The following is a 23123-nucleotide window of genomic DNA, read 5'->3' as shown; positions in this document are numbered from 1 at the left end:
TTAAAAAACAAAATGTTACATAACCATGAGGAAGGCATGAGGAAGACTACCTTAGTTTATTTAGTTGATCCCCCTTCTCAATTCCTAATAGTCTCAGACACTTGTTGCCATGTTTCACTTAATCTTTAATATATTTTAATTAAAAAAAACCATTAACAGTACATTTTGGTCTGAAGTGGTCCCTCTGCTGAAATGCCAGGTGCTAGCTGTAATTCTGGCTTTAGAACCAAAACCCCAAATGTTTAATAAATAAAAATTAGAACTAGTTGCCATTCTACTCCAAACCAGCTAGCCTAGGGGAAGAGGCCAGAGAAAGGAGGCAGTAAGATCTTGGACCTGTGACTACAGGGACAGCTGGCAGAGAAGTAACACAAAGACCGTCTGAGCGGTCCACGTATGGCCCCCACTTTTTGGCAGAGGTAGGGTAAGGGTCATGTGCACCCTCCTACACTCTATTCACTTGCATCTTAGGAGGGAAAAAGTTAAAGTCAGCTCAGCTTTGGCTTCTGGCCCGAGTTAGGGAACTTAGGAAGGTGAGCCTTGGTCCCACTTTGGCAGAATGAGGCCCACAGATGGGACAGTAAGGCACGACCCTGGCTCTGGAGGTCAGGGAGTCAAAGGCAAACAGCTAGGGCCAAATTCTGAAGAAGGAGGAATGTGAGTTGTAACCCTCACCCCCAGAGCTGAGGAAAGGTCTCAAAAGCAATAGAAAGGACAACTTGGAAAGTGAGACCATCCCCTCTAACAAAGGATAGAACCGACCTCCCCTCTACCTGAGGATAGGCTGGTTAGAATGTGTTTAAAGGCAACTGGGTGACAAAGAAGCAGGGGGAGGGGACACAGAGAAGAACTCTCTCCTCTTGCTTTCTGCTTTCTCCTTTCTCCCCAGAGCTTAAAGTGACCCTTGGGGGAGACTGGGGTAGTTCCTTGGCTTTATGCATTAATCTGAGGGGCAGCAGGGACAATGGTTCAGTCATTCTTACGATGGTTGTTATTGAGGATGGGGTGGCCGTTGGCTAGGGGCCGGCTCTTTGCTCCTCCCCCAGCTGCAGCCTCATCCCCCTCTGAGCTCTCTGTTTCTTCCCGGTCACTGCGTTCATCTTCTACCAGCTGTGGAAAGGGATAAGAAGCGTTACAGGATGTCCTCAAACCACTAAGGACTGCCTCGCTCCACAGGCTTATTCCAGCCATATCCAGGGCCTCAGAGCAGTTTTTTTTTAGCAAGTTGCTGGTAAGGGAGGGAGTTTGGGCAGTTAGTAGAGTTGAGGGTACTAGGGCCTACACAATAGGGACAGAGCCTTCACCTTTCCAGTTATGAACTTGTGGGCCATGCGCAAAATGAGGTAGGCCCAGAAGATATGCAGCAGCTGTAGCACTCCCATCATGGAATTGAAGAAGTAATAGCCAAAGAAGGCAGGATAGAGCTCCAGTGGGTACACCACGGTGCAATGCAGGATCCTGGGGGCAGGAAAGGAGAGACAGAATTGTACACACAGAAAGGAAGGGGTTAAGATAGAGGATAGATAAATGAGCAGGGGGAGGCAAGACTCCTGATTTCTTGAGAACAGGAGTATAGTCTGGCTTCCTACTCACCAGAAGGGCAGGATGACCAGTCGGGTGATGATGAAGACAATGGCGAAGACGATGAAGATGTTGTTGCAGGTGTTTTTCCATCCCGCATAGTTAAACATCTTGGCTGACTGCATAGATAGCCCCCATCCATCATCGTGGGCTCCTGACTCTCCCATATACACTCATATATATGCTCCAGTTACCACACTGGCTCTGTGCCCCCACTTCCTTGGGTCCCAGGAATGTCAAACCCCACAGCACCACCAAAAAAAAGACAGAGGGACAGGAGAACCTGTACCAGGGTCTCTAGGTGTGAAGAAATGCCCAGGGAGCCTGACCTCTAGGAGGTAGTCTGAAGAGTCATGCAGAGCCATGATGAGAGTCCCCGCGCGGATGTAATTGGCAAACCAGGAGAAGCTGATGAGGATGATGGTGGCCACATGGTGGATGATCTGTTCCTTGAAATCCTGCAGGAAAGATGCAGGCTCCGGAGGACTTTCCCGTTCCTCAGCCCTCAGTGTTCGTTCTTCCTCCCCCTCAACTTTAGTGCCCCTTATCCCACAGCACCATCCAAAGCACCCAGAAATCAAGACTAGGCTGTTCATCCCAGGGCTTCATGCTGGCTCCTAGGTTTAATGGCACAGCCCCTTGACCCACCTTTCGCTTGACATCAGAGGCAATGCTGAAGAGCAGGGACCAGTAGAAAGAGAGTTCAATCATATAGTACCAATACTGGGAAGGGATGGTGCTCTGGAAGAGGAGAAAAAAGTAAGGGACCCCAGCGCAACTGGACCCAAGGGTCTCACCTCTCTAAACCCAGCCCTTCTAGGCCCTGAGGTGAGGTTTGACTCCAGTCCCTTCTGCCATGTGCTCCAGAGATCATCTCTTCATAAGGGTATGTACATCCTATTCCTATCCTACATTGATTCTCTTAATCATCCCCATCTAAGGATTTGGACCCCATCTCATACCTGTATGGGATATCCCTCCCAAACTTTCTTCATGTCATAGAACCACGGTTTCTGCAGAGAGAGTGAAAGGTTAAGAGGAGGGACCCAAATTCTACGGCCTCACTCCACCTTGCCAGAGAACCTACTCCCACCTCCCAGTAATCCCCACTCACATCCACAATGACGGCCATGCCGGCAATGAAAGCAATCAGGTAAAATGTGAATCTCCAGCTGGAAGACAAAGTGGAAATAGCTAGGAGAGTCGGGTAGGAGAATGGCACAACCCTCCAACAGCCCCCAAGTGCCCCCGGATACCCTCTCAAGAATATCATTAAAAAACAAATTCACCTCCTCACCTTTGTACAATCTGTCCCTGCATACAGCCATGGCCCACCCGCCCAGCAACATACATCAGACCTTCCTCTGCCGCCTGGCTTCTCTTGCCCCAGCCTCCCCTACCTGGCTTCCCGGAACTTCTTGAGGAGACTAGGCCGGTCCTGGTTGCGGCGGCGGCGGAACCAGCGCTCTACCTGGCGGCCAGAGAGCCCACTCCGCCGTGACAAAAGCTCTACCTCCGCCTGGTTGTAATAAAGGAGCTTCACTTATTATGCTGGGCTTCAGAACTCAGCAGGGCCCCCCACCTCCTACCCTCTCCCGTAATAACCTAAGTCAGCACCACTGCCTTCCCATCTCTTCACCCACCAGAGCTGGCACTCCAACCCTGTCCCTCCCTTTCCTCTCCCCACCAGAACTCAGTAACTCCCAGCGCTGGGTCTGCAGCTCATACTTGTTTGGGCTGCTTTCCGCTGGTCAGGTAGAAATGCTCCAAGGTGGGGTTGGGTGGTGCCCGCAGCCGAGTTTTCTCCTTTACGTTCAGGAGGGCAGCCAGTGGTGTTGCCACATAACTGGGGAAGGGATATGAGTGAGAAGTGTCTGGCTCTCTTGAAGCACCTCTTGGTAGCCCCTAAGCTGGGAGGGGAGAGGACTGCCAGCTCAGGAAACTTTATCCTGGGCCTCAGTTTCCCGGCAACCCCCTCTCTGGCCTCCTTGGGCTGCCCATAGCTGACAAAGCTGCCTGTGTTCACTATGACCAGGGGGGGTGGAGGGTGAGAACAAATAACCATTGAAGGAAAGGGCCTGGGGGTGCTGAGCCCTCAGGAAGACAATGCTGCCTTCAGCGGGGGACACAGTAGGCAGGGACCTGGGTGGCCACAACACCAGGGTCCAGGACCAATTAAACAGCAAGAGACAAACTTGAAGTGTAAGAAACTGTGTGGCTGGCAGCCAGGGAAGGCATGGGGGTAGGCTGGTACGCTCACAGCTCAAAGAAGTATCGAACGATGAGGAAGAGCAAGGCCAGGGGTAGTGTGACATAGAGATCTGAGGCTTTGGCATAGACACGTCCATCTCGGTCTTCTAGATCAGCCCAGGTTAAGTTCACAGGCAGCCACAGCCGTTCCCACCAGAAGTAGTCATACAAGGTCTGGAGCATCCTGAGTGAGGAGGGGAGAGGTAGAGGACATCAAAGGAGGCAGCTACAGGGGAGGAGAGAGATGAAAGTTTTTATGGTGTAACAGAAGGAGCAGAGACTCAAGCTCTGGATTCTGGTCCTGGCCATGGGGCCTTGAACAAATCAGTTTCCTCATCTGTAATATGGTGGCTTTCTGGTCCTAACATTTACTATTTACAGCAACCGAAGGTGATACTAACACCCCCCAGAAGTCCTGATTCCCTAGAATTAAGAACCTCAGGGTCTCCCCATCATTTTGCTATCCCAACATGGAGGACAGGCAGGATCTGGCCCTAGAAGCTGTAGCCAACAATCTGAGTGAAGTCAAAGGCACCCCCCTTTCCCCACACTCTCCAGGCACCCCCTCCAGCCCCAAGCCAACCCAGAGCTGGAAGCTTCCTTGCTAGGGAAGCCCAAAAACAGACTGCAGGGCTAGGGCAAACACTTCTTCCTCCCCTCCAAGCCACCTGGGCAGCAGGTCCCAAGGGAAAATAAGAGGCCAGAGTAAAGCAAAATTATGTCCCCAGATGATGCTGAGCTCCAGGACAATCAGTGGACATCAACTGATTGCACACAAGATTAACACCCCGTGCCAAGCCATATATCCCAACATAAGGCAGAAGAAGCCTGTCTGAAGACTCTTTTCAGAAACAAAGTGAAGGCAAGGCTGCAGAGGCAGAGGGATCCAGGGGACAGAGAACCAAGACATCTGGTGGAATGGGGAGCTATTTCTTATTAAGGCTCATCTAGAAAATAAAATACTAGTCTGCAAGGGAACACCCATCACAAACTTCCTCAGCTCAGGAAAGAACTGCTGCTTTTGCCCGCCTCCCCACTCTCCTCCACTGAAAGAGAAAGGATCAACAAGGTGGTAGTGACCACTTGATTCTGGAATGAGGGAGGGAGTGGTCTGTGGCTCATGAGGAGACAGCAGCTGCTTGGGGCTAGGAGAGGCAGCAAGTTGGTCCTGAAGAGTCAGAGATGCTGAGCCCAGCACAGCACCTGTAGTCCTGGGACTCAGCAATGAATGCCAGCAGGATGATAATGGCACTATTTTCCAGGCTCCCCACCCCTCATCCTCCCAGGAGGGAGGAGAGGTAGTGGTATTCAGACTGGACTTGAGACTAAAAGCTGACACCGAAGGAAGGTGGTCCCCTCCCAGCCAGAGAGGAAAGAGTGGGGAGATTGTTCTCCACTGTGCACTGGAGACCATTTGGTGCCACTGGCTGAAGGCTGATCAGATCACAGCTGAGCTGGGCTGGTCCTCCGCCTGCCTCTCCGGCAGCTCCGCCCCCACCCACCACAGAAGCACTTGCGAAATCCCTCTCAGCCTGTCACGGGTCAGTATTCCAGCTCAAGGACTTTACCCTCTTGTCCCTACTCCTGGTCACTGCTCTCTTAGATGAAATCAGAGGTCAGCACTGACAATAAAGTAGCTTCAGCTCCACCTTCCCCCAATCTCACACACACTCTCACACACTCACATTCACACACACACTTACAGACTCAAGGCCTCAACTCAGCACTGCCCCTTCCCCCTCCACCTTAGCCAGAATAAATATTTAATTAGTTAAAGAGATGGAAGCCTTTTGAACTGAACAAAATTAAACATAATTATCCACAGCGGAACTTTCCCCACACAAACACACACACACACTTTCTTTCCTAGAGAAAATTTACAGAAAATGCAGAGAAGGGACAAGGCCTGGATGTGGTAGCATACTTCCGGCTCTTCTTTCCCACCTTTACTGCTTAGCCTGACTGGAGGTGGGGAAATATCTGACCCAGTCACCTGACCGCCATGTCTCTTGGAGCCCAACTTGTCCTCCATTGAGATCTAAAGCCAAGGGCACAGACAGGCCTAGAAGTTGGGCCCCATCCCCACCCTGGTCAGTGGAGACTGGCAGGGAAGTTTCTCTTGTCAGGGACATTTTGAGGATTAAAGATTCAGAGAGCTGGCTGCAGTCCTGCATGGTGTCGTTGGAGCCCCTCTCGCTGAATCCTGGGGCACAGGAATGTTTTATGCCAGTCTTATTCCTACAAAGAAGGTGAGGAGCTGGGGAGGCAGGCAGAGAAAGTGTCAGAGAGTGGTCAAGGGCCAGCACCAGGAGACTGCAACTATCTCAACCCAAGACAAGACAGTCCCTACCCGCTTCCCACTCCAAGCAGGGAGCCAGGTGTGAGCGGAGAGTGCGCAGAGCGCAATGCGTCGGGGGTTCAAAAGGCTGGGGCATGAAAAGGGGATGCACTAGGGACAGGGAGCCCAGCCTGCTTTTCCTGGGCCCATTGGCCCTCAGGACAGTTACTTGATTTTCTGGCGGAGAAAATCACACCTACTGATATTTTTCCACTCACATAATTTACTCCTCCACACACATGAAGAAAGAATAGGGCATGTGTGTCTCTCTCCCTGATTCTCTCTCACACACACCTGCCTCAGAGACACAGACACCACTTTCTGAGGCACAGCTGGAGAGGGGCCAGCAGAGCAGGGATTTCATGGCATTGGATTACCAGGAACTTGAATGGGGTTCCACCCAGCCCCCACCCTCTGCCCTAACTCTGACCGACCCCTGCCAGAGCCTCACAGATAGATGAAAAGGGGCAGAGGGTCCCCATGGAGGCTTGTAGACCCAGAGGGCTGGGAGAACAGAAGTTTGAGTCTGTGAGGAACGGATCTCACAGACTCAATGCAACAACAGTCCCCCTGCTCTCAGAACTTGGACGAATAACTGAGGAAAATATAATAGGATCAGCAAGAGAGGAGTGAGGAAGAGAGGGTCCCACAGGCCCCTGGCTTCCACTGAAGCCTGAAGGACTACAAGAAAGAAGTGCAAGAGGACCTGAATAGTATTCCTTGTCGAAAACTTTCTTTTCAGGCAGTAACAGCAGGTCATGAACTAGAAGGCTGCGTGCGAGCAATGGATGAAGCCAAGGAGAGGTCTGTCATTGCTCTAGCTTGCAGTATAGGTCCCAAAATTTAGTTTGTCTGGGCTGCCCCACCAGAGGCCCCAACATAGCCAAATGCTGCACCAGACCACAGCCCCCAGGGGCAGAGAGAGGCTGGCAGCTTGGGGGGACAGTGCTGAAAGGTACAGTAAAGGATCAGCCAGTTTGTGACCAGTGACCGGGAAAAGAGGAGGCCCTTCCAGAGGCCCCAGTTAGTGGAGTGGATTGTGGGGTAGCAATGGAGACAACCAACTCTCTTTAGAACAGTCTGTGCAGGTCACTGTATGATTAGGGCCAGGCCCTAAGGGACAAGTCCTTACCCTTACGAGCCTCATCACAAGTGCAGTCAGCCACTCACATTCAGACCCAGTCACCTAGACTCTGGCATGGGATAGCGACCCCCAACACAGATGTGGAAGTGATTGTCTGCTGGAGGCTGTACCTGACTCAATTCCCCAGGGAAGAAGGGCTCACTCCATTCCTCAGGGTCCCCAGAATCCCTTGACTCCTGGGCCTGGCAATTCAGGTGACTGACACCAGGTTTTGATGCCAGGAGTCTGGCTTGGGGAGAGAGAGAGAAACCCCCAAGCTCAGGCCAAAAATTAGTGCCACACACCTGCAATTAACCCACTTGCCAGAGAGCCTCCGGGCCAGTAATTAGCAAGCTGTGGCCCAGAAAACCAGTTTCACCAGCAGACCTCCCCTCCCCCAGCCCCACACACCCCATAACGGTATAAGAGCCTTGGCCTTAGGGGGCCAGGCCAGACACTCAAAGCCACTCCTTCCTGTTTCCCGTTAAGCACATGGACGCTCTGACCTCCCTCCCGGAGTGGGTACAGTGGGCCGGTAAGAAGAAAAAGAAGCCAGACTCCCTTCCTCCCGCCCCACTCTAGCCACGGGACCCGTCCAGGCCGGGGGCGACGCCGCGGGCCCCCTGCCAGGCTGGGGGCTCTCGCGCTAATGGTCACCGAACTCTTCTGCTCCCCAACAAAGGGGCGCCCGGGTCTCGGGCCCCCCCGCCAGCAGCCCCCGCCCCAGCCCCACATCCCAGCCCCTACCTGTTGCCCAGTGGGGCTGCTCGGGGCTCGGGGCGGCGCGCCCGAGAACGGCCCGGCGCGCGGCCAGCCTGCCCTCCGGCGGCGCTGGGGGCCCGGCCGCTCCCGCGACGCGCTCCGGCCCGCCCTGCCCCGGGCCGCCGCCATGAGCGCGCCGCGCCGGGCCCGGGCCGCGGCCGCTCCCGTCCCTGCCCGCCCCCCGGGTCTGCGCCCGGCCCCCCCAGCCGCGCGCCCCCGGCCCTCCCCGGCGGGCCCTGTCCGCGGAGCCGCGGCCCAGCGGCCCCCGCTCCTCCCAACTTTCCCGCCGCCGCGCCCGCCCCGCGGCACGCGTGCCGCGGGCTCCGGACGGGGGTCCCGACTCACTCGGCGGCGGCGGCGGCGGCGGCGTCGTGGGGCTGGCCGGGCCGGGAGCCGCTGCGCCGTCTCTCCTCGTCCTGCTCCGGGCCCCTCCGACTGGCTGCCTCGCTCCTCTCCTCCCCCTTCCGCCCGCCCGCTCCCTCCCTCCCTCCCTCCTTCCTCCTCCTCCTGCTGCCGCCGAGCCCGGCCGAGCCGAGCGCGAGCCCAGCTCGGGGAAGAAAGGCCGCGAGCGACGCCGGAGCCGGCGACTGGGCGGGGGCCGCGGCCGGGGAGGCGGGCAGGCGGCGGGGCCCCCGCGCCGGCAGCCGCGCCCAGCCCCGCTCCCCGCGCCGCCGCCCTCGCCCCAGCCCTGGGCGCGCGGCTGCGCCCCGGGCCCGAGCCCTCGCCGCGCCGGGCCCCGCGGCCGCGCCTGCTGCCACCCCGGCTCCGGGGAGGAGTCCCTGGCGCGGGGAGGCAGTGAGGGGCTCTTCCAGCCGCTCTGATCTCGCCGTTAGGGATGCGACGTAGCCTCGGGGACCCCGGGACAGACCTGCGAGGTGCCGGGGGATCCAGAGCGCGGAGCGGCCGTGCCCCTGCCCCACCCCGCCCGCCCTCACTGCGGTCCGCGACCTCAGCCGGCCGCGGCCCCCAGTTCCCTGGCCCGGCCGATTGCCACACTTCCCACCTCCAGCCCCATGGGGCGGCCGAGGGAGGAGGGCGCCCGGGCTCCGGGCGGGCGCAGTCCCGGGAGTCCTGCCCGAGTTTCTGCCGCGCACCGAGGCCGACCGCCCCTCCAGGGCCGACCCAGCGCGGAGCCTGCGACCCCGAGGGCCCCCCGCCATAAAGCAGACAGCGTTTCCACCCAACAGCTGTAGAACCTGCCGCCAGTGGCACACACCCCCTACAGCAGGAGACCCTTCAGAGCCAAGCCCCAACTTTTGTAGAATGTATTTAGTTTTCAATCTACACCACGTTTATCTGTGTTCAAGTTCATATTAAAAAATGTTTTTCCCTTAGTTTGGTAAAATTGATGTTTCAGGAAGATGCAACATGTTTATCCTAGAAAACTGGCCTTGATTCTTAGCGTGGACAGAGCGTCACTAAGACGCGTCTGAGGGTTTACAGAGAGCTACAACTTACTCCTTGTAGATGTAACAATTTTTTACCGTGATGAAATGTTGGCGGTTTTAGGCTCTCTCGGTTAGAACCTCCCACAGTGGCTTGTTTGCTGGTTTATCTGTCAAGTGCAGGTGCTTTGACAGTTCTCTTAGGAAAGAGTGTGACCTCCTGCTGATCTAGTTTGAGAGCTTGGCCCTCACCTCAGCCTCTTCCTGGAGAGCTAGAGGCAGAAGCTGCCTGAATTCCAACATGTTTGTTCGTTGGCTCTTTGCAGGGAGACCCCGGCCTTGGCCTACCGCTGGAGGAATGAGACTTGTTGGCCCACCCCTGGCCCAGCTCGCCCCTGAAGCAGCCCCCAGGGGACTCTTCAGCCTTTTTCAGCCCCAGACTGCCTGATTTTCCAGTTCCCAGCAACCCCTCCAGCCCTGTTTTCCTTCGCCCCAGGCTGAACTCCTCCCTTATTAACCTCTCTTACCTCTTCTACCCCTTTGTCACTCCCCCTCTCAGCCTCCCAATTCCAAAGTTCCCCCTACCTTTCTCCAGCGCCCTCCCCAGACTGCCAAACACCCACACACTCTTTTCCAGCAGGGTCCCAGTGTCTCCTCTTTGGGCCTTGGCTAACCCTTGGGTCCCTCTCTAACTCCTCCCCACACTTCTGTCCTACTTGACTCCCCTCCTTTAGCTTCTGAACCCTTTTATCAGGCAGTTTTCCTAGATGCCAGGCTTTCCCAAGGTCCCCACCAGACTTTTTAAATGATTCCTTGGAGGACTGAAGACCGTTGACCTTGTTTTTAAGATAGCAGTAGGGAGGCGAAGTTTTGGGGCAGACGTTGGATTGCCAGGGCCTGAGAAATAAAGATAAGAGGGTGTACACCTCCTCCAGGAGACAAAGAAGAAGGTGGATGGAGAATGAAAAGCTGGACCTCAGGCAGTATTAGAAGGATGCTACCAGTTCTGTCAACATACTTAGGACACACTCGAACACACAGACACACCACCTTGGCTGAACCAGGGGATTTTTTTATCTCAGCCCTTCTGACCCATCCCCCACTGCACCGGGCCGGCATGGCCACGCCCATAGTGCCCCAAGCTGCCTGCCCTGCTATGACTCACTTCCTCCGTTTGGGCTGCTGGGCTACTGAGGTGTCTGGAGGCAGAGGACACCACCAGGCCTTCAGCCTGAGATGTAGATATCTGAGTACAGGCGTCTGGGACAGGCAAAGACATGGACCCCAGTTGTGGAAAGTGGGTCTTCCCAGGTCAGGCTGGCTGTGTAACACAGAAGCCCATTTGGGTAAAGGAGTGGAGCTTGGCTAGTACATGAGCGGAGGAATTCAGGTGCCAAGAGTTCTGGGGAGAAAAATTTCCTAACAAGAAGAAAAATAGCCAGGAGGAATATCTATGTATTCTGAAATCGTGCAATTTATTTGCAAAAAAAAGCAAGATGGTTAAGAATTGAAATGTTCATGAGCGAACAGCTGAGACTATATATTACTGCTTGTCCCCCTGTAGTCCACTAAGAGGGACCCCAAATCAGCTATGACTTGATCTGAATGATAAAGAAAACACTGAGAAGGAGTTAGGAGACCTGGATTCTAGTTCCAACACCTTGACCTCCTAGAGTCAGTAACGAGAGCGGGGCAGACCAGGTCATCTCTAAGATCTCCAACACTGAAATTCTAAAATTTAGAGCATGGTGGAAGGTGATTAGTAAATATGAAAACAACCTCAATCTGTCCCTGGAATTGAACAAAACAAAACGAAGGAACAAAAGAAGTGACATTCCACCAAGTTTCGGTGGAGCGATTGTAAATGCATCACATATAGTCCTCACACTCCTAGGCAACTAGGACTACGCTTCTGCCAGGTGACTGGGCTCCTGCCTGCCTTCTCCAAATCCAGAGTTCAGCTTTGCAGGTCAGCCAGGAGTCCCTTGCAGAGGTTTGCACTGGGGAAACAAGAGCCCTCTCTCTCGCTTCATTTCCTTCCAAGCCTTCTTGGAACGTGTGCCCAGCAGAGGCTCTAAAGGGTACAGAAAGCTGAAGGCACGGGGACTTTGGCTGTGGAGCCACTGTAAAGCAGTAACCCAGCCTAGGAGGTCTCCTGCATGTGTCCTGAGGTCTGTCTCAGGGGGGTCCTATGAGTAGATGTCTACCCGAGGCTTTTCCCCTGAATCTGCCCGCCCACCAAGTCCTCTTAGGAACCTGATGTCCTCAGGAGTCTGCACTTCCCGACAAGTGGACACGAGGCCCCTTGATACGTGTGTGCAGCCAGAGTCTCAGAGACCTGCAGCGGCCACTAGAGGGCTCCGGACTCTCAGTGGCTGCTGATGCCCTCTTGTGGCCAGATTGGGGATTGGCGAGAAAGAAGTTGCAGGAAAGAGCTAAGATTGGACTTCTTAGGTAGACACGTTAATAATAACAGTTATTAATATAAAATAACATTACAACAATATTTATTATTATATATCAGTTAATATTTGGACATGTGTACTTACCGCTCTGTGCCCAGCACTCTTCTCAAGTGCTTTAGATGTATTAATTGATTTAATTCTCACAGTAGTCTACAATATAATCACTATTATCATCTCCATTTTGATGATGAGGAAACTGAGTACAGAAAGGTTACGTAGTTGTCAAGGTCACACAGCAGACCAGAATTCTGAGTCTAAGGACTCTGGCTCCAGAACCTTTGCTTTTAACCACCAAGCTGAAACTGAGTCCCATTTTTCAGCTTGCCAGGTAAAATCCAGGACGCTCAGTTAAATTACAATTTCAGATAAACAACAAGTATATGCCATGAAATATTTGGGTCATTCTTAATACCAACAAATTCTTTGTTGTTTTTCTAAAATTCTAATTTAACCGGGTGTCCTGTATTTTTTTTTTTTTTTTTTGAGGAAGATTAGCCCTGAGCTAACTACTGCCAATCCTCCTCTTTTTGCTGAGGAAGACTGGCCCTGAGCTAACATCGGTGCCCATCTTCCTCTACTTTATATGTGGAACGCCTGCCACAGCATGGCTTGCCAAGCAGTGCCACGTCCACACCTGGGATCCGAACCAGCGAACCCAGGGCCACAGAAGTGGAACGTACACACTTAACCGCTGCACCACTGGGCTGGCCCAAGTCCTGTATTTTTATTTACTAAATCTGGCAACCCTAGTTTATAAGGCACTTTGCCAAATGCCCTCACATGTATTACCTCATTTAATCCTCCAGGAAACCTATCTTCAGATACCCCAGGGTGCACCCCGCCCCCCCGACTCTCCCAATATTCCTATTTTTCCAGGTAAAGAAACAGAGATGCAAAGACCTGCGATGACTAGCTAAGGTTATAGAACATGACTAGTGGCAGAGCTGGGGAATGAACCCATGTTCTCCAGCAAAAACTGGTGCATGTTTTTTGTTCTCCAAGAAAAAACAGTGTATGTTTTCCCCTCTAACAGGAGAGAAAAGCAAGGGGCAGTGACTGCCACCATGGAAATCTCCCTTCGTGGCATCTCCCTAGGCCTGGTCTGCTGTGAGGAAGAGCTGCAGGTCCCTCCTCAGGAACGTAGGAAAACCACTGAGGGCCTTCCTGGGCTGGGACAGTGGCAGAGGAGTGGAGACAGCTCTCTGGCTTCTGTGCCCAGCCCCCACCTAAGCTCTCTAGGGAGGCAGGAAGGAGACTGCTCCCAGAGCCTAGGGAGCTGGCTGTGAGGCCTGCGCAGGGGCCCTGAGGCTCCCCAGGACTGTTCACCTGCTGCTCTGTGCACTGCCAGCCTCAGCCCAGCTGCTGGGGTTGCATCACCTGCAGCTAAAACAGCCCTGGCGGCCAAAAGGCAACAGAGGGACTCTGAGACACAGGGACTCAGGGAGCCAGGGAGCCTCCCGCATTTCCTGATCGCCTTTTGGGAGCGTGGTGCTTCTGTCCCCAGGGAACAATTTTTTCATTTTTCTCTTCTGACTCTGCTGATCATTTCCCACCCCCCAATACCTGTGCCCTTCCTTCCCCATAGATATGAACAGACCCCTCGCCTTCCCCACCCAGGCTGGCTGGTCTAATTAGGCAGTAGTCAAGTGAATTTCTGGGTTGGGACCCCCTCTGGGGTGCAGGCTGGGGTGCCCTGCTGGTATCAGCCCCGAAATCAGCGTGGAGCCTGTCTGACCTGCCCCCCCCCAGGGAGCTGGAGCCAGAGGCAGAGCCAGGTCAGAAGCTGGACTCAAGACTGGGTTTCTCTGGTCTTCACAGGCAGAACCCCACAGGGAGAGCCAGTACACAAAGCCCTCTGTGTCCAGGCTGAGCAGCTGAGAGGCCTAGCGGGGTTCTCTCACGTGGGCTGAGGCCCCATTCCTGGGAGGAGAGATGCTCTGTGGGGAGGTGTTGCCTGTGGAACCAGGTACAGCCTGGTCCTCTCCCACGTTGGGAGGGGCCAGTGCCAGACACAGCAGGGGCTGGTCTGCTGGAGAGGTCATCTGACTGGCTGCTCAGCCTGGGCTGCACTCGCCCTCCTCTCCTCTACCAGGCCACACAGGAGCTGGTGCCCACACAGGGACGCCACCAGGCTGAGATGACACACCTCGCCTCGCTCCTAGCGCCTCTGGGTAAGCACTGGACCTGGGCCCTCACGCTGGGAGGGAAGACCTTGTTGATCACTTAGGGGAGGGACAAAGGAGTTTTCCTTTTCTAACATGAGTGCCTGCTCCCTTTTCCAGGCACCCATGTACCCGCAAGAACACACACTCACAGCTCAGAGATTGCACCCACTGACCTCAAGAGCCCAGCCGGAAACTCCAAGGGTGAAGGGCAGGCAGCAGGTAGGCAGCTCTGTGGGCAGGGGCAGGGGCTTACTTGCAGGCTGGGGCCGAAGGCAGGGGACGGTGCCATTAGTTGTTTTCTCCCACCCCACAAACTTAATCCTGCCACGTCGCCGCACCTCCCCTACACGGCCCCCGCAACACCCAGCCAGGCCGTGGAAGGTCGGGACGCGGACCTCAGACCAGGGGTTGGGGAGCCTTGGAACCAGCCCCGGAATCAGGGAGGGTTTGTTTCGTGCTAGTTCTAGCAGCATCCTTGATCAGTCGTTGCTTCCTGAAGGAGAGGTGAGAGGTAGCGGAGGTGGGGCTCCCCTCTTACCTCTCCACTTGGGCTCCCAAACCTGCCAAGCAGTTGATGTTCTTTTTTTCTGCAACAAGGGAAAGGAGGGGGCAATGGGAGCCCGGACTCCGGTGTCTAGGGGTCCTAAAAAGGCCAAAAAGGCCAAAAGTTCTCTTCAGTTGGCTCCTGTTTCTCTCCCTGGGGCAGCCCATTGCACCATGTCTGTGACCAGTGGGAAGACTGGACCATCCCTGACCCAGGAGATCCTCAGCCACCTGGGCCTTGCCAGCAAGGTGGGTGCTGCTGGGACTGTAGGAATTGTTTGTCCTGTATCAGCTCAGGGGCTCTGAGAGGGTCGGGGATAGGAAAAGGGAGAGCAGGCCTTGAGGCCGTGCCAGTGGTCTGGCTGGGGCACTGGGGGGGGGGGGCACTGGCAGACCTGAGATGCTCCCCCCACACTCTTACAGACTGCAGCTTGGGGGACCCTGGGCACCCTCAGGACATTCTTGAGTTTCAGTGCAGACAAGGATGTGCAGAGGCTGCTGAGGGCCATTGCAGGCCAAGGTGAGCCCTTTTCCCAGTGCGCTTGGAGATCTACCTTTTAGAAAACAGTCTGTAGACCAAGAAGGAGCCAGGAAGGAGGAACTGACCGTGCTCAATAAATGTTTGTGGAGTGCCTTAATTCCTATATGGCAAGTACCATGGTAGGTGTGTCATACCCATTCTTACAATACCCCTGTGGGATAAGTCTTTTTTTGTTTTTTTTTTTGAGGAAGATTAGCCCTGAGCTAACATCTGCTGCCAATCCTCCTTTCTTTTTTGCTGAGGAAGACTGGCCCTGAGCTAACATCCATGTCCATCTTCCTCCACTTTATATGTGGGACGCCTGCCACAGCATGGCTTGCCAAGTGGTGCCATGTCTGCACCCAGCATCTGAACTGGCGAACCACGGGCCGCTGAAGCAGAACGTGCAAACTTAACCACTGTGCCACTGGGCCGGCCCCCAGGATAAGTCTTGTTATTTCCATTTTACAGATGAGAAAACTGGGGCTCAGGGAGGTAAGAGGCTTGCCCAAGGTCACACAGCTCATAAAGGCAGAACTGGCATTCTAATCCAAGTTTGTGATCCCAAAAAACCATTTTTCCCCCTCACCACACCAGGCCACCTTTGCCTAAATTTGGGTCAGATTAGCATGCCATTTTGGCATCTTATTTGCATCTTCTCTTGAGACCAAATGGAAGTGGGGGTGCTGTAGCCCCTACTCCTGTCCTTCCCAATCCTTTCCTGGATCTTATTCTCTCCTCTGGAGGCTTCAAATCCAAGGAGTAAGGGGATCCCACCCCTGTAAAGACCCTGGGTGGGCTCTGCCCAGCTGACAGCCCAGACCTCACCTTGGTTCAGGCGTGGACCGCAGTGCCATTGTGGACGTGCTGACCAATCGGAGCAGAGAGCAAAGGCAGCTCATCTCTCGAGGCTTCCAGGAGCGCACCCAACAGGTGAGACCGCTCTGACTTCCCAGGAGCAGTGGACTTGGCTGAGAAGCCCCCTGGAAGGCAGGGGGTACAGCAATAGCAGCTGAGGCCAACCCCTGCCGCCTGGCTAAACCTGGGGTGAGTGGTAAGATGAAAACCAGCCAGAGGTTCCCAAACCACCCCACATGTCGAGGCCCTGACCCCCAAGCCTGCTTCTCCACCATGGGGACGTTTTGTTGTAGGACCTGCTGCAGTCCCTGCAGGCAGCCCTCTCCGGCTCCCTCGAGAGGATTGTGGTGGCTCTGCTGCAGCCTGCAGCCCGTTTCGATGCCCAGCAATTGAGGACAGCCTTGAAGGTACAGGAGAGGAGGCGTGCTGGGGTGTCTGGGAAGTCAGTACACCACTGAGGGGAGGAGAGGGCTGACTGCTTTGCCTTTGCCCACTCCGGAGGGGTAGTCTTGGCAGTGGCCCCCTTTAGACATCCCAGATTCACCCAGAAGGACATGTGGTCAGCATCTGCTCTCTGCCATGTTAATGACATGGCCCAGTCTCAGAGTGGCCTCCCAATTTCTTGTAGGACTCAAGTTCTGCTGAGGATGTGGCCATGGAAATTCTTGCCACCCGAACCCCACCCCAGCTGCAAGAGTGCCTGGCCTTCTACAAACACGGTAGAACGTGGAGGGCGTGGGCTCCAAGAGCTGAAAGGGGATCCACAGGACAGTCCTCTCCTCTTGCACTCCCTACAGGCGAGCCCTCTGGGAGCCTGTCTGCCCAAGCTCTGTTCCCTTGGAGTCTCCCACCCAACTGCCCCAAACCCCACCCTCCTGCCAGTAGAGCTCAGTCTCCCCAGGGGAGAGAGCCAGATGTGGTCATTAAAGAAAGAGAAGCAGTGATTAACCATCTTAGTCTGGGGCTCCGGGGAAGATTCCGAAGTAATGACAATGTTGGGCATTGTGACAGTCCCACTGGTACCATGGCATCTTCCCAGCCCCTTGCTGATTCTGCCATCACACCACATCCCGGGCTGAATGGAACCTTGCTGCAGCCAAGGGGAAAGGTGGGGACCTGCTCAATAAGTGGTGGGTGTCACCTCTCAGGCCCTCGGCTCCTGGCCCTGTTTGGCGGCTGCATGCCTCACCCACTAATTGATAGCTAGCTTTTTCTCATCCTCATCTTGGCACCCCACCTCTTTCTGTTGTTTTCCCCAAGTTGCCTTTGATGTCCAATCTTGGCCTATCTTCCTTTTTTTTTTAAAGATTGGCACCTGAGCTAGCATCTGTTGCCAATCTTTTTTTTTCTTCTTCTTCTCCCCAAAGCCCCCCCAGTACATAGTTGTATATTCTAGTTGTAGATCCTTCTGGTTGCACTTGGCCTATCTTCTTAATCCCTCTCCCATCTCTCTTCCTTCTTGCTTCCGTTTTTCTCTTTTCCCTTCCTTCTCTCCCTTTCTTGCTCTTTCTCTTCTTCACATCCTACCTCACACATCACTTTTCTCACCTCCAGTGAGGGGGCCTGGCCCTAGCCGTCTTACTTCCTAATATGAGTTTCCCTGTCCCCTCCTCACTGCCTGGCCAATCTTGTATCACAGATGCCTCCTGCCCCCAGCAGGTTGGGGCTTGTCGATGAGGCCACCCCATAGTACATGATCCCACAGTGCATGGGTTACTCGCAGCTTAGGGATGTTTTTGGGTGTCCCTGATGGTGCTTCTGCCCTACATCCTGGGATCTAGCAGCCATCAAGCTACTCCAAGCAGGGGATGGCAGGGGTGGCAGGGTATGGTGGGTCAGACATTTGACAGGTTCTGGAGATATCCACATTAGGAAAAATCAGGAGGATTCAGAGAGCTCCTGACCCTACCCCAGATTTCCAGATGGAGGCCGAGGAGGACATCAAATCTAAAACCAGTGGCATCTTGCAGGACCTGCTCCTGGCCCTGGCCAAGGTGAAGAGGACTGGCCTGAAAGGGAAGGGAGTTGCACCACTGGGAAGGGGGTGGAACAAAGTGGGGAGTGTTGCTGTGGTATAATTAACAAGAGAGGGCTTTGGGGGAGACCAGGGTTTGGTTTGTCGGCCTAGAGATAAAAAGCTACTCCTCAATGAGTCATCCTGAGAGAGTTTCTCCTCTTAGGGGCGCCGTGAGAGCTACTGTGGAATCATTGACTATAACCTGGCAGAACAGGATGTCCAGGTGAGTCAGGGACTGAGGAGTCTGCACAGCCATCATATAGGACACCCTCCTCCACCAGATCTTACAGCCGGGGACCCATATACCCATTTGTCCTGCAAACCTGTCCTTGCCTTGAGGAAGGAGTCGTCAGTGACATGATGAAGCCAGGGATGTCAGATGGTGTCACAGGTGAAGCCTTTCACTTGTTTAGCCTCTGATTCCTGGACTCATAAGAAGTGAGCTTGTCAACTGACAGATTCTCTTCTCATGGGCATTTGGGTGGGGGAACCCTCCTCAGACCCTCCCTTGGGGGTAATTTAACTCCTTGAGAACCAAGATTTTTCCAAACTAGGGTATCTGGCTGTGAGAGCAGAGCCCCTCACTTAGCCCTGTACCTTTAAAATAAATAAATAAACTAAAAAAGCAAGTAATTTACAGGTTAATCCCATTTCCATCATCACCACGATGGATTCTGGGAACATCGTAACCAGGGTTCCCCAGCCCCCAACCAACGATCCTGGTTTGCTCCTCCCTCCTAGGCATTAAAGCGGGCTGAAGGACCCACCACAAAGGGGACGTGGGTCCTCGTCTTCACCCAGAGAAATCCTGAGCACCTCGTCCGAGGTACACACAAGCCTTCTTATCTCCCCAGCTTACTCAAATGATGAGTTTTGGCTGAGGAAGGGGGGCAGGGTTCGTGTCCCCATTTGTCTTTCTGATGGCCTCCCATGCACACCGCAAGTGTTCCATCAGTACCAGCGGGACACGGGGCACGAGCTGGAGAAGACTGTCCGGCATCGTTTCCACAGGGATGCGCAGGGGCCTCTGCTCAGCCTAGGTAGGGGCCTGCTCAAGACACGCGGGGTAGGGGTCTGTCCTGGAAGGGGAGCTACCTCTCTCCACCTTTCGCTCTCTGCTTCCAGCCTCAGTGATCAGGAACACACCGCTGTACTTTGCTGATAAACTTCACCGAGCCCTCCAGGTGAGGGGGACGCTCCTTTTCCCTCCCTTTGGAACAGAAATGGGGGGAGACACCTTCTGGGATAGAGGGAACATTTCACACTAAAATGTAACAATCTCGTTATTTACTTTATAAATACATAGCAGCTCTCTTTTCCTAGGTTTATAAACTGCCTTCTCAAGAGTAGAGGAGTGAGCTGTGGTTACAGCTAACTTCGTTGACACTGAAAGGGGGCACTGAAGCTAAAATTTTGGCTGAATTAATGTCTAGTTGGCCAAATATAGATATGAATTTGCTCTGTAAGACAGTGCCTTGTCCAGTTTCAGTTGTTGCCAGAATGGTGATGGTGATAACTCTATCAAGAAAAGTGACAGGAGCCAGCATTTCTCAGGTGCTCATCGTGTGTCAGGGCCTTTGCTGAGCACGTTACACACATTTCAATGAATCCTCACAGCCACACTCCAGCCTTGTTTCGTAGAGGTTACAGAGAAGTAGAGAATACAGAGAGGTTAAGTGCCTTGCCCAAGGTCACACAGGTATTAAGTCACATCATCTCCCTGCAAAACACATAATGGTCCGAAAGGATATTTACCTGCCATGTGTCAACTCCTGGTCTGTACCATAGGTGTTAGTCTGCACTATAAGTTATGCCACAGGTGCTCTTAGCACCCAGGACCACCTTTCTCCACACTGGTCAGACTGTGTTCCACATTACCCACACTTAAATTGGCAACCTTGGTTTGAGTAATTTCACCAACAGAATCCAGTCGTTCTGCTCGTTGAGCTAGATCTCCTGTTAATACAACTGTCCCCCAAAACTTATAAATAAAAACTAACAAAAATTTGAAGAATATAAAAGTAGTTATCATTCTGGCAGATGGAATGGCTTTTAGTGTACTGGTGGAGAAACCGTCATGCCTTGTTGATAGCTATTCAAAGGACAGTATATATAAGCACTTGTTTCCATTTTGACAGTAGATTATTGTACTTACCCAATAAAGCCTGTAGTATTATAATGAGTCAACACTAAGATTCATTTAAAGAGTTGCGGTTATCTGTCTAAATTCCTGTCATAAAAACAAATTTGTATCCCAGCACAGCCAGCCCTGGTAGTATAGTGGTTAAGATTTGGCGCTGTCACCGCCATAGCACAGGTTCATTTCCCAGTCAGGGAACCACACCCTCCATCTGTCGGTTGTCATACTGTGGTGGCTGCTGTGATGCTGAAAGCTATGCCACTGATATTTCAAATACCAGCAGGGTCACCCACGCTGGACAGGTTTCAGCGGAGTTCCCAGACTAAGACAGACAAGGAAGAAGGACCTGGTGACCCACTTCTGAAAAAATTGGCCCTGAAAACTCTGTGAATAGCAGCAGAACATTGTCTGATATAGCTCCAGAAGTGAGAGGATGGCGCAAAAAGACCGGGCACTTTCCCCTCTGCTGTACGCAGGCTCGCTAGGAGTCAACTCGATGGCACTAACAATAACAACAACTCTCAGGACCCACGCTCTTGGATGTAAAAGCTACATTTATCTTAGAAGTAGGAGTCAAAACAATAATACAGCCTTGCCTATTTTTCTGAAATTCTGTTTTTAAAAAGGAGAAAGTTAGTCAGGATGCTTCTGTGCTATTCTTTTATGAGAAATGTGTGAAAACATAGATTGTGATGAGTATTTATTCAGAAAAAGGACCTTCGGTGAAGGCTGATTCAGGACAAATTTGGACCACTCTGAACCATAAAATGAATGTTCATTATAAAGATCCTGGGGCAGTATGAGATACCAAGTACATTCTCAGGTAACAAGACTAGAATTATGTTTAATATAGGTTTGACATAAAGGGTACTTGCACACCAATGGGAATATTCAGTTAATGAGTGACTCTTGTCTCAGGTCTTCAACTTAGAATAATAAGAGTCAGAAGAAGGGAAGGACGGATACTGGGGAACAATCAGCAATCTTTATCACAATACAAAAGTGATGACACATGAAATTTAAAATAACGTAGCCATCAGGCCCACTGACAATTAGGTAATGAGTCCAAATGAAATAGAGCATTCTGTTTCTACTTCATCATTTTCTATTGCTTCTTCCTGGGAGTTTATGATCTGTGGGGATGCCATAAGTGTGGGTTTCTGGCAGTTCTGGGAAGGGTCTCGTGAGTCAAGTGACTGAGGAAACTCTGAAAAAGAAGCTATTAGGGAATAGTGACAGCACCAGTGCACAGCTCATGACAAAAATAGGATTTTTGCAACCAAAAGTTTTTATTTAGAAATCTCTCATGATAACACGTTACTTATTATAATCAATTATAATTCATGATCTGATGATGAACCTCTATTATTTCTAAACTGAACCCTCCATGACCTTCTTTAACCAAAAAGTAAGAGGCCTGGTACAGGTATAGGAGGAGGACAGTGATGCTGAGCCCCAGGGGTCCAACTAGGAGAAACTGATGTGTAAAGATGAGGGTGCAAGATGGCCCTGGTGGGTCAGGATCAGAACTGGAAGTCACACAACCCTTCTCACTATCAGAGCCCCATCAACTCAGTTTCGGGATAGGGTAGGTGTATCCTCCTTAGACATTCATTAACTTGGAAGTTAAAAACAGTCTTCCTGGCTTTCACCCTGGAAGTCTTTATAGGTAGCAAGTCTTTTCTATCCTTCTTTGAGTACCTGTCCACCACCAAGCTCTGGAGGAATGAGGCTCTAAGCTAGTGGCAGGGCCAGGAAAGACATGTGGAAGGAACCAGAAATACTCCACTGCCCTCACAGAGACTGATCTTTCCTGTTGCATCATCTTCCATGAGGATGGACTCTGATCATTTTTGCCCCTAGATAATGTATACTTCTCTTTTCCCTGGACTCTGACCTCACTTCCACTTCCTAGAATAATTCACCATGCCGTCCAATCCCTACTCTGTGAGAATCTTACCACCACGCCCTCCCTATTCTGTTTCTTCCCCCACCAGGAAACTGAGCCCAATTACCAAGTCCTGATGCGTATCCTTGTCTCTCGAAGTGAGACTGACCTTCTAAGCATCCGAGCTGAGTTCAAAAAGAAATTTGGGAAGTCCCTCTACTCTTCCCTCCAGGTGAGACTTGGCTAGTTCTTAACCTAGAGTCCCAGAGCTTCGCCCCTTACCTCCGCCCTATACTCCCTGCACAAAGCTAAGCATAGTCACGCCCTGGAGAACTCATGAGTCTTCTGTTAATTTCGTGTAGGACTCCAGGCACCAGACAAGCTCTGGCCCAGCATGAGGGAGGGGACAGAGTGCCTGGGCCATAGTGATGGTAGGTCTTTCTAACTCTTGACTCTCTTGCCTGCAGGATGCAGTGAAAGGGGACTGCCGGTCAGCCCTACTAGCCCTATGCAGGGCTGAAGACATTTGAGGCCTCCCTGCCCCCTATCGCCACATGACATTCAAGGATCTGAGCTTCCCGTGTTTGGCTGAGCCTGCAGGAGACCAGCTGGGCCTCCAAATAGGATAACCCCTCACTGAGCACCACATGCTCCAGCTTCTTGTTGAGGCTGGAACTCAAAGTTTCTTTTCAATCCCTTAATTTCCCTCATCTCAAAGTGATGTCTGCACCTGGTCCCCTAGCTGTCTTGGGTGTGGAGTAATGGGATCTCTTTGGTGTCTCTGCCCTAGTCATCCTTCCCGTAACCTGGCCAGAACATCTCACTGATACTTGAATTCTTTTGGCAAACTTCACTGTCGTCGTGTTCCCTGGTTGAAGTTCGGGTGGAGCAGGACGTGGGCTGGGAGGAGGCCTTGAAGCTGGAGGTGCCTTTGATGTGCACTTGGGTATTCAATAGGATTCCTGTTTTGGGCTCTAGTGCTGCAGTTATCAACAACCCGCCTCCCCTCAGTAACTTCCCCCACCTCCATTATTCTCTTTTCCCCAGGAGATTTCAGGCAAAAAGCACCGAGAACCACAGCGAGGTCA

At 52.8% G+C, this 23123-nt stretch overlaps 2 protein-coding genes across 19 annotated transcripts; one reads left to right on the top strand and one right to left on the bottom strand.

Moving 5' to 3' along the window:
* Positions 1 to 104: 104 nt before the first annotated feature.
* On the bottom strand, positions 105 to 9113 carry CERS2 (ceramide synthase 2). Of its 3 annotated transcripts, none has more exons than XM_070607110.1 (11): positions 8923 to 9113; positions 3842 to 4015; positions 3310 to 3427; positions 2982 to 3100; positions 2696 to 2753; positions 2544 to 2594; positions 2230 to 2322; positions 1911 to 2039; positions 1594 to 1700; positions 1305 to 1458; positions 105 to 1110 (listed from the first exon to the last, which is right to left on the bottom strand). In XM_070607110.1, exons 2-11 carry the CDS (start codon positions 4012 to 4014, stop codon positions 970 to 972), a joined length of 1143 nt encoding a protein of 380 aa, XP_070463211.1. In that variant the 5' UTR covers position 4015; positions 8923 to 9113; the 3' UTR covers positions 105 to 969. The 3 variants fall into 3 exon arrangements, with proteins under 3 accessions (XP_070463211.1, XP_070463210.1, XP_070463209.1); XM_070607109.1 differs by lacking the exon at positions 8923 to 9113 and adding an exon at positions 8400 to 8560; XM_070607108.1 differs by lacking the exon at positions 8923 to 9113 and adding an exon at positions 8040 to 8155.
* Positions 7744 to 22888, top strand: ANXA9 (annexin A9). Of its 16 annotated transcripts, none has more exons than XM_070607101.1 (17): positions 7746 to 7827; positions 12938 to 13028; positions 13723 to 13870; positions 13997 to 14075; positions 14187 to 14288; positions 14776 to 14861; positions 15036 to 15132; positions 15971 to 16065; positions 16284 to 16397; positions 16619 to 16709; positions 17905 to 17984; positions 18171 to 18230; positions 18749 to 18833; positions 18952 to 19047; positions 19133 to 19191; positions 22145 to 22267; positions 22503 to 22888. In XM_070607101.1, the coding sequence occupies exons 4-17, from the start codon at positions 14042 to 14044 to the stop codon at positions 22563 to 22565; spliced, it is 1185 nt and encodes a 394-aa protein (XP_070463202.1). In that variant the 5' UTR covers positions 7746 to 7827; positions 12938 to 13028; positions 13723 to 13870; positions 13997 to 14041; the 3' UTR covers positions 22566 to 22888. The 16 variants fall into 16 exon arrangements, 10 of the variants coding, with proteins under 10 accessions (XP_070463201.1, XP_070463207.1, XP_070463202.1 ...); XM_070607099.1 differs by having other exon boundaries at positions 12938 to 13044; XM_008514942.2 differs by having other exon boundaries at positions 12938 to 13870.
* The last annotated feature ends 235 nt before the right edge of the window (positions 22889 to 23123 follow it).

This window comes from Equus przewalskii, unplaced genomic scaffold (assembly GCF_037783145.1).
Source record: "Equus przewalskii isolate Varuska unplaced genomic scaffold, EquPr2 ChrUn-10, whole genome shotgun sequence".
NCBI classification, from domain to species: domain Eukaryota; kingdom Metazoa; phylum Chordata; class Mammalia; order Perissodactyla; family Equidae; genus Equus; species Equus przewalskii.
The sequence above is the reverse complement of the archived record's forward strand: the minus strand, read 5'-3'. Positions and strand labels throughout refer to the sequence as shown.

What these genes read in the sequence shown, in the direction of transcription:
- ANXA9 (XM_070607100.1), top strand. Translation starts at nt 14,042, where the DNA reads ATGACACACCTCGCCTCGCTCCTAGCGCCTCTGG. An exon ending in AATTGAGGACAGCCTTGAAG is followed by an intron (nt 16,398 to 16,618) that starts GTACAGGAGAGG and finishes AATTTCTTGTAG; the next exon opens with GACTCAAGTTCTGCTGAGGA. An exon ending in AACTTCACCGAGCCCTCCAG is followed by an intron (nt 19,192 to 22,144) that starts GTGAGGGGGACG and finishes TTCCCCCACCAG; the next exon opens with GAAACTGAGCCCAATTACCA.
- CERS2 (XM_070607110.1), bottom strand. Translation starts at nt 4,014, where the DNA reads ATGCTCCAGACCTTGTATGACTACTTCTGGTGGGAACGGCTGTGGCTG. An exon ending in GCATGGCCGTCATTGTGGAT is followed by an intron (nt 2,595 to 2,695) that starts GTGAGTGGGGAT and finishes CTCTCTCTGCAG; the next exon opens with AAACCGTGGTTCTATGACAT. An exon ending in GGGAGGGATATCCCATACAG is followed by an intron (nt 2,323 to 2,543) that starts GTATGAGATGGG and finishes CTCCTCTTCCAG; the next exon opens with AGCACCATCCCTTCCCAGTA.